This window comes from Saccopteryx leptura, chromosome 6 (genome assembly GCF_036850995.1).
Source record: "Saccopteryx leptura isolate mSacLep1 chromosome 6, mSacLep1_pri_phased_curated, whole genome shotgun sequence".
Classification (NCBI taxonomy): Eukaryota; Metazoa; Chordata; class Mammalia; order Chiroptera; family Emballonuridae; genus Saccopteryx; species Saccopteryx leptura.
In genome coordinates this window covers 191978243-191987779 of record NC_089508.1, presented here as the reverse complement: position 1 = coordinate 191987779, position 9537 = coordinate 191978243, and the positions used below count along the sequence as shown (strand labels likewise).

Here is a 9537-nt window from a genome sequence, read left to right as displayed (position 1 = left end):
CTCCGACGTCACCCCAGTGGGGTGGGTGGGAGAGGGGCCCTGTTCCCGCCCAGCTGGAATGCAAGTCTGGCTTCCCTAGTTGGCCTCCTCCAACACGGACACAGTCTGACACTGTTCAGGGGGGAGGAGGCATCGGTTTGGGACGCCTCCCTGCGGCCTGAGGAGGGTGGAGGTCCAGGCTCCACACTCTTGCCCTTTTTTTTTTGTATTTTTCTGAAGCTGGAAACAGGGAGAGACAGTCAGACTCCCGCATGCTCCCGACCGGGATCCACCCGGCACGCCCACCAGGGGTGACGCTCTGCCCACCAGGGGGCGATGCTCTGCCCATCCGGGGCGTCGCTCTGCCGCGACCAGAGCCACTCTAGCGCCTGGGGCAGAGGCCAAGGAGCCATCCCCAGCGCCCGGGCCATCTTTGCTCCAATGGAGCCTTGGCTGCGGGAGGGGAAGAGAGAGACAGAGAGGAAGGAGGGGGGAGGGTGGTGGAGAAGCAAATGGGCGCTTCTCCTATGTGCCCTGGCCGGGAATCGAACCCGGGTCCCCCGCACGCGAGGCTGACGCTCTACCCCTGAGCCAACTGGCCAGGGCCACACACTCTTGCCCTTTTGCTGACGTTGGTGGGCTGGTTGGAGTAGAGGCTGATTGTCTCAGAAGTTTCTGTCTTGCTAGGCTGTGCTCTCCTGACCCTTTGGCTAGAGAGAGCAGGCTTTTTGTTGGGGGGGGGGGGGTTCTCCTTTTGTCTAGACCAGTTGGTGTTTCTGGGTTTCTGGTTTCTCCAGCATGAAATTTGGCATCTCTGTGGCAAAGAATAGATCCCAGGGGACTTAGCACCGTCTCGTGCCTTGGGTCCCAAGGTCCCTGTTCTGTCTGCCCTCTACGCCTTGCAGAATCTGATCGGTGTTTGGCTCGTATATCATGTCCATGGATTTTAGTTGTACTTAGCCGGAAGAACAGAGAACAGTACATCTACTCCACCTTTCTGTAATCAGAAGTCTGTCTAAACAACATTATTTTTAACAGCAAAAGTTATTGGGAAGTTGGGAATCAGCCCTCTCTGTAGTTAACAGAGGGGAAGAGGGATTGAAGCCCTTGTTCAAAATGTTAACAACATTACACTGTCAAGGAAGAGAGATTGGGCCCTGTGATTGGACGAGGTACAATCATTTCATATTTTTATTCCAGTGAATTATGGTTCTCAGTGGTGCGTTTACATATTTGAAACCTTAGTGATAAACTTTAATAACGTTTATTCAATGCTAAGAAATGTATTGGCCAAACAGCAGGTCTCTAAAAATTAAATGTATACGATTAATCTATATTAAGGGAGAAGCATCTGAGCAGGGTGTACACACCTGACCCTTCCCTTCCTCTTTTTTCCCGACGGGGACGCCCTGCCAGCTGCAAGGGGGTGGTGGTGGTGATGAAGGATTCCCAGGCTGTTTCTGTCCCTCTGGGTGCTGAGGTCTGGCTTGTCCATCACAAAACATCAATGATTGCTGGCTTCTGGTGGCTCTCCAGGGCCAGCATGGTGGGCATGCTGAGAAATAGGTTGCTGAATGAATAAAGTAACATCAAAGAAGGGACCCAGGCCCTGGCCGGTTGGCTCAGTGGTGGAGCGTCGGCCTGGTGTGCAGGAGTCCCGGGTTCGGTTCCCGGCCGGGGCACACAGGAGAGGCGCCCATCTGCTTCTCCACCCCTCCCCCTCTCCTTCCTCTCTGTCTGTCTCTTCATCTCCCACAGCCGAGGCTCCATTGGAGCAAAGTTGGCCCAGGCGCTGAGGATGGCTCTGTGGCCTCTGCCTCAGGGGCTGGAGTGGCTCTGGTTGCAACGGAGCGATGCCCCAGATGGGCAGAGCGTCGCCCCCTGGTGGGCATGCTGGGTGGATCCCGGCCGGGTGCATGCGGGAGTCTGTCTGACTGCCTCCCCATTTCTAACTTCAGAAAAATACAAAAAAAAAAAAAAAAAAAAAGAAGGGACCCAGAGTCCCCTGGTTCCCTTTTGGAAATGCACATGCGTGTGACCGTGACCCTAAGAACCCAGTTCTTGAGAGGCCGGATGATGGATGAAATGTGGGGATTATTCTTAAGCAGAGGACACGGGGCAGGGAACGTTCCAGAAGGCCTGGAGGGAAAGACAGCAGCTAGAAGGTGGCAGTGACAGGGGGGAGCCCTCACTGAGATTCCGTTTTGTCTCCCAGTCTGCGTACTTGGGTGCCTAACACTGGTACGCACTGACCGAGCACTTCCCGTGTGCCACACACTGCGTGGACGTTAGCGTCTCGTTCTAGCTCTCAGGGTAAGCGCACGGGGGGAGAGTTGTTGGTTCCACTTCAGATGCAAAAACTAGGGCACAGAGAGGTGAAACAACCTGCCCAAGGTCACACAGTCAGACATGGAAGTGCCTGTGTTATGCAGTTACTGGAGGCGGCGGGCTGTGATGAGTCAGGGTTGGGTCGTAATGACTGGTGTTAGGTGGGTGTCGGGTGGCCTCTTTACAAAGGCAACGATTGACCTGAACTCCTGGCTGACTTGGACCATCCTTCAAGTCGAATTGCAGAATCACCTTTGCTTGGACACAGCTGGACCCTCTGGGTCACACAGCACTCCTTGACGGAAGCTATTCTGTTGCTTGGTGGCTGGCTGGGAGCACACTTTCTATTCAGAGGACCACGATCACAGACAGATGTTCCCTGTCCCCATGTTTGTCATTCTCACCCTTTTTCTTTTTAATTGCCTGTCCGATAGTACACTCTGCGTCCCCTGATGGGTTTTCCTGATGACTTCAAGCTGCACACTGCAGACGCAGGTCAAGTTCTGAAGGGGATGTTTTCAAATGGGACGAAAATTTTTGTTTGTTTTTGCTTTTAGTAGACCGGAGACATATAATAAAAATGAAGAACTAGATAAAAATAACACTGCTTTTTATTACTATAGAAGACACCTTGTATGTAATAACTTATTACTGATGCTGCTTTCAATGGGTATAATGCTTTTTCTTCTGAAGGCAAATAGCTTAACATGGTGGCCAAATTATTATTATTATTAATAGTATTTATTTATTTATTTTTTTGCCAAGTTTTCCACTGGTGCGAAATCTCACTGCCTTTGTTCTTGCAAAAATGCAAGTTACTAATCAATCTAAAAGGAATTAAGCCGCCCTTGATGAGGCCAGAGAACTGATGTCAATTGTGTGGATTCCAGAGAGGGGAACTTGACCAAGGCGAACCGCATCGAACATTTGGAAAGAGAGACGGGATGCTAGGAAGGACACGATGTCTGGGCTTTTGAAAATTTAATGGGGAGGTGACTTGACACGTGGACCCTTGCTGTTTGCCTGGGCAGAGTGGAGAATGCCGATCTGCACAAGATCCTCTCTATTCCAATGAGGTGTTTTCTGTCCTAGATCAAATTAGATTTCAGAGCCTGACCTGTGGTGGCACAGTGGATAAAGCGTCAACCTGGAAATGCTGAGGTCACCGGTTCGAAACCCTGGGCTTGCCTGGTCAAGGCACATATGGGAGTTGATGCTTCCAGCTCCTCCCCACCTTCTCTCTCTCTCTCTCTCCCTCTCTGTCTTTCTCTCTCTCTTCTCTAAAAATGAATAAATAAAATTAAAAAAAAATTCTAAAAAAAAAAAAAAATTAGATTTCAGAAAACGTTGCTTTCCTTTCGTGGCCATCAGCTGACCGTGAGCTACCGTGAGCTGGCTGCTGTGGGCGCCTTCCCTGGACTGGACTAGACTAGACCCCGGAGCAGATGTAACGGATTAGTCAAGGCTCCCATCTGCTAGCGGTCCCTGCTGTGTCTGCATTTCATGACCAGTGTCGGAGGAGATGGGATCTGCTCTGGGCAGGGTCTGGAAGCAGCCGGAGCTCGGGTAGTCTGGGCGGCTTCTTCCTGGTCGAGCATGAAGAAGGCAGACACAGCAGGGTTTTGACTGTTGTGACCTTAGAATCGGGAAAGGACACTTCTCTTCGATTTCACACTTCCACGTGGAAGATGGAGATGAATGTACAAAGAAGGCCTCTGAACTCCCTGGAACTGGAATGTGCACATTCTTGATTTAAAAAAAAATGATTGATTGATTGATTTGAGAGAGAGAGAGAGAAAGAGAGAGGAAGGAGGAGAGAGAAATATTGATTTGTTGTTACACTCATTTGTGCATTGCTTGGTTGACTCTTGTATGTGCCCTGACAAGAGACTGAACCCTCAACCTTGGCCTATCAGGATAATAATGCTCTAACCAACTGAGCTACCGGCCAGGGCACATTCTTGATTTTTTTTTTTTTTTTTTGTATTTTTCTGAAGCTGGAAACGGGGAAGCAGTCAGACAGACTCCCGCATGCGCCCGACCGGGATCTACCCGGCATGCCCACCAGGGGGCGATGCTCTGCCCATCCGGGGCATCGCTCTGTTGCGACCAGAGCCACTCTAGCGCCTGAGGCAGAGGCCAAGGAGCCATCCCCAGCGCCCGGGTCATCTTTGCTCCAATGGAGCCTCAGCTGCGGGAGGGGAAGAGAGAGACAGAGAGGAAGGAGAGGGGGAGGGGTGGAGAAGCAGATGGGCGCTTCTCCTGTGTGCCCTGGCCGGGAATCGAACCCGGGACTTCCACACACCAGGCCGACGCTCTACCACTGAGCCAACCGGGCAGGGCCACATTCTTGATTTTTTAAAAACTATTACTGCAATGGTCAAAGGGCGGCTACATGGGTCTGAAAATGTTTTTAAGATGGCTCCTGCTTTTGATCGCCCTGTTTTTCCGGCAGCAGCAACAAATACTGCTGCTTTCTCCCCTACAGTGGCTCCTGGCGACGGGACACACACAGGCGACGCACTTGGTCTGAAGGAGTGTCATGGCTGCAAAGGCAATACACGGGAAACAGCAAACACTGTGAGAAAATCTCAAAGGAGAGTCGAATGTCAACGTTTCAATTAAATCATTATTTATGTAATTATTTGCTTAATGGCTGTATGTCTTTTAGGTCAGAGATCCCTTCCAGAGAGAGACAGCATCTTATCTCTTTCATCATCATAGTCTCAGCACCTGGGACAGGTGCCAAAATAGTTTTCTCTAACTGAATGTTTGCGACAAGGATTTAACCCTTGTTATCGTGGGGTGATGTCTCCTGCATGAATTGTTTTCCTTAAAAACTTACTTAGACCTGTGGTGGCACAGTGGAGAGACCGTTGACCTGGAATGCTGAGGTCGCCGGTTTGGAACCCCGGGCTTGCCCCGTCAAGGCACATACAGGAAGCAACAACAAGTTGATGCTTCCAGCTCTTTCCCCCCAGCCCTGCCTTTCTCTCTCTCTCTCTCTCTCTCCTCTATCTAAAACGAATAGGGAAAATCTTAAAAAAAAATTTTTTTACTTATAAAGCTTTCAACATGTAAGACCACCACCCATAAGCTGCTGGACAGAAAGCGAATGCCGATCTTTGTGGAGAACTAGGGTTCTCGATGTCCCTGTAGGTAAGAGCGGCCTGCATGTGAGCAGACTAGGTAACCGTGTTGGTGGGATTTAAGACATATTGGAGCCCTGGTTGGGTAGCTCAGCTGGTGAGAGCATTGTCCCCAAGGGTTGAGGTTCCCGCTTGGATCCCGGGTCAGGGCACATATAGGAACAGATTGATGACTCGTTCTCTCTTTTAAAAAAAGAAAAGATACTGAAAAGCAGCTCTTCTTTAAAAAATCGAATCTTTTCAGTAGATAGTAATTTGAGTAGTAAAGTACTTTCTTAACCTTTATTTTATTGACTTCAGGGTTTTTTTTTTGTTTGTTTGTTTGTTTTTTTGTATTTTTCTGAAGCTGGAAACGGGGAGAGACAGTCAGACAGACTTCTGCATGCGCCCAACCGGGATCCACCCGGCATGCCCACCAGGGGCGATGCTCTGCCCCTCCAGGGCGTCGCTCTGCTGAGACCAGAGCCACTCTAGTGCCTGGGGCAGAGGCCAAAGAGCCATCCCCAGCGCCCGGGCCATCCTTGCTCCAATGGAGCCTTGGCTGCGGGAGGGGAAGAGAGAGACAGAGAGGAAGGAGAGGGGGAGGGGTGGAGAAGCAAATGGGCGCTTCTCCTATGTGCCCTGGCCGGGAATCGAACCCGAGTCCCCCGCACGCCAGGCCGATACTCTACCGCTGAGCCAACCGGCCAGGGCCTGACTTCAGTTTTTTTAAAAAATGTTTTCATTGATTGGGGGTGGGGAAAAGAGAAAGCATCAGCTCCTTGTTCCACTTAGTTGTGTACTCAGTGATTGCTTCTTGTATGTGCCCTGACCAGGGAATCGAACCCCTGACCTTATCGTGCCTGGACGATGCTTTATACACTGAGCCACCCGGCCAGGGCCTATTGATTGATTTGAGGGGGTGCGGCACTCATTTGTTGTAGGTGAGTAGTGAAGGTTTTGAAGTCTTCCAATTTCTCCATTCAAGCGCAGAGATGGCACCCTTAGCTCTCTTCTGCTAGCATTTTTGCAGGTTTTGTAGAAACGGGGAGGCTCAGGATAAGCTGTGGGGATAATATAATATTCTGTCTGCAAATAACTGGGCTATGCTGTATTCTGATGGAAATCAGCTTTGATGGAGATCAGAGAAGCAGTTTTCAGATTCAGACTTGAAGAGAAGCACCTATGGATCACGTTCTAAGAAACCTAAAAAAGTAGGAATTGACATTTGAAAGTATTTATAACTGATAGCATCAAAGCTCCAGATATCACATTATCAAGTTCCAAGTATGCTGTCATTTTTCTCAGTCACTACAGTGTGATCTCGGAGATAACCAAGCTTACGGGAACCAGATCACGAAGCCAAATCTCAAACCAGCATCTCCTGATGCCCAGACCCATTTTCAGTTGCATCTTTTGTCACATAAGCTGCCAACCATTTCATCAGCACTCAGAAGTGTGTCTGGTGGCTTGAGAAGCACCAGAATGCTGTGCGTTCAGTTCTTGAGAATATTGAGGTTGAGTTCTTTGAAATCATTTCCAAAACCTTGAACAAAAAAGGTGAACACCGTCCACGTTGATAAACGATGGCAGAAGGATCCTTCCACTCAGTGGGCCCTTTGTCAATAGGAAACAGTTGCTGGAAAATGATATCCGAGATGAATTATATCCTCCATTACAATGTTTCATTTACTTTAATGCAATTTAGTTCAAGCAAAAAGAGCAGAAAGGCTCGGGAGGGAGGGGCCACATTCATGCTTTAGAGGAGTTACTGGAAGCAAGCTGTGTGGAGCGAAAAAAGTGATTCATAGAAGACCTGGAACAGGGGCGAGCTGAGGCCTTCTGCCCAGGAGGCCCGCGCCAAGGACCCTGGCTGTGCCACGGGAAATTGAATTCAGAGCTCCTTCTGCATCCTAAATCCAGGGCAGCTGGCAGCTTCCCAAGAGAGCCAGGAGCGAGGCTGCAAGGGCATCTGAGGCCACCCCGGCCAGTGCCTGCAGAGCCCGCAGTGCGTGGGCACCAGGTGTGGCGGATCGGGACCTCATGCTGACGCTGCTTTATAAGCATTACACTTTGTTCATTTTAAAGTGCACTCGTTGTCAGGAAAGGAGCGTCTCCATTACACATCAGACATCTGAAAGGCTTGAATTTGAAATATCTCGGAGCTGGGGGGTGAGGGGTGGGGGAGAGGGCTGACTTTGGAAGACTGCGCGTGTCTGGATCCCTTTTCCTGAGTGCACGTGCGAGGAGGTCCCCTCGCCGCCAGGTTTTGTAGAGTGGACATCGCCGTGTCCCGACCCACGGCCGTCCCCAGGCTGCTCCAAGGCGGCGGGGGCCAGGCAGGTGTCCACACGCGGTTTGCGCCCGAGGGTCGCTTCTAAAGGCGGTAGCTCTCGGACCGCCGGGTCAGGGCGGGGCAGCACGTCTCGGGCCCCGCCCATCGCGACCGGGGGCGGGGCCTGGGCGTCACGTGACGGCGCCGCCGAGCGCGAGCGCCCCGCCCGGCGGGAGGAGGCCCGGGCCGCGACCCGGCCCGCGCGTGCTGCCCGAGCTGGCCGCGCGCTCTGCTCCCGCGGCGCCCCCCGCCCGCGGTCCCTCGCCCGCCGGCCCCGGGCTCGCCGGCAGCGGGAGCGGCCTCAAGATGGACGAAGGCGGCGGTGGCGGCGGCGAGGGCGGTGGCGGTGAGTGTCGGAGGTGTGGCCCGCCGGGCTGGCGGCCTGGGGCGGGGCTCCGGGGCGCGGCGGACGGGAGCGGGGTCCGGGGGTCCCGGGCCGCCCGAGGGGGAGACGGGCTCCCGGCAGCGTTGGTGCTGGCCGGTGGCCGCCGAGGCCCGCGGCGCACGGAACCCGGGGACATAGGCGGGGCTCCGGGGGCTCCGGAGGAGGGCGGGCGGGGTCGCCGCCGAGCCAGCTGGGGCCCCCGGAGTCCGGGGCCGGGGCTCGGGGTCTTCTCCGGGGTGGGGCACCTTGGAGGCAACCTTCCCCGCCTCCTGTCACCAAGGGCATCCACGCCCTCCGGAGCCCAGCCGGAGGGGGACCCGCAGCGCCTTTCTCAGGTGCTGGGAAGTGGGGGAGCCCGCGGAGATGGGGAGGGAAAGTTTTGAATTGGGGGTCCCCCGGGTCCACGAGGGGCCGGTGCGGGGAGGAGGCTGGAGATCGTGACAGCTTCCTCGATGTTGGGTCTGAAGTGCTCGGCGAGGTCGCCCCAACGAGGAGGGGCCCGCCGGAGCGCTCGCATTTTACGAAACCGGGAACGTGACCCCGAGTTCGCGACAAAGAAGTCCGGAGCGGAGACCCCACAACCCGCCGCCGGCCTGACGCTCGGTTCCCTGTCGCTGCAAGAGTCGCGTTTGTTGTAAATCATTTAGTGGAATACAGATGACTCTTGTGTCGTGCTGCGCATTACGCCTTTGAGCCGAATAACTTGCCTGTGGCGGGGACTGGGGGTCGTGGGTTCGGGAAGACAAGGGGTGACACCCTTTAATGTTACAGGAAGAGCCGAAGTGCTTTGACCACAAGACCTCCTTTCTTGCTGACACATCGAACCATCAGAACCCCCGGTTCTAAGGGAGCGTTTTGCGAAAGGGGAAGAAAAAAAAAAAATCTTAATGACAGGCCGCGGGAGCGGCTGCCCGTGCGAATGAGCAGCAAAGCCTGGAAGGCTTCGGGGACGAAGCGGTTCGTCCAGGTGCCGCCGAGAACTTCAGGGCTGCTTAAGTGGGAGCGTTCGGGCCGGCGCGAGCGAGGCGGCGGCGACGGGAGGAAGTTGGCAGCAGCGATGAGCATTTGGCGAGCTCGGTTGTCACAGTGAGAGCTGGGGACCGCACGGTGGCACCGAGTGGGCGTGTTGTTTGTGAAAGAAAGTGCTGTGGAAACGGAGCCCAGTTGCTAACCCTCCTCCAGCCAGGCTGTGCCTGTCTGTAGACTTGAGGCACGGGCTCTGGAAAGACGTGCTTCCTGCCTCTCGCAATTTGGGGGGCGCAACCCACAGAGCAGTGGCTTTTTTTTTTTTTTTTTAAAATAAAAAACCGACGGTAATATTTAAGCGTTGGACATTTGAGTCAAAGTAGCCAGCTGGGTGGCGATATTTTGGGGGAAGGTGG

At 53.4% G+C, this 9537-nt stretch overlaps 1 protein-coding gene and 1 non-coding gene across 3 annotated transcripts in view; one reads left to right on the top strand and one right to left on the bottom strand.

Moving 5' to 3' along the window:
* Nucleotides 1-509: 509 nt before the first annotated feature.
* On the bottom strand, nt 510-585 carry TRNAA-CGC (transfer RNA alanine (anticodon CGC)). The gene has a single exon. It is a non-coding gene; the product is annotated as a tRNA-Ala (tRNA).
* Nucleotides 586-7933: 7348 nt separating this feature from the next.
* The window catches only part of CYTH3 (cytohesin 3), a 67938-nt gene continuing 66334 nt past the window's right edge, over nt 7934-9537 (top strand). For both annotated transcript variants that reach the window (XM_066388435.1, XM_066388434.1), the window contains exon 1: nt 7934-8116. In XM_066388435.1, coding sequence (XP_066244532.1) covers nt 8077-8116 — 40 coding nt within the window. In that variant the 5' untranslated portion in view covers nt 7934-8076. The remainder of the gene's footprint in view (nt 8117-9537) is intronic.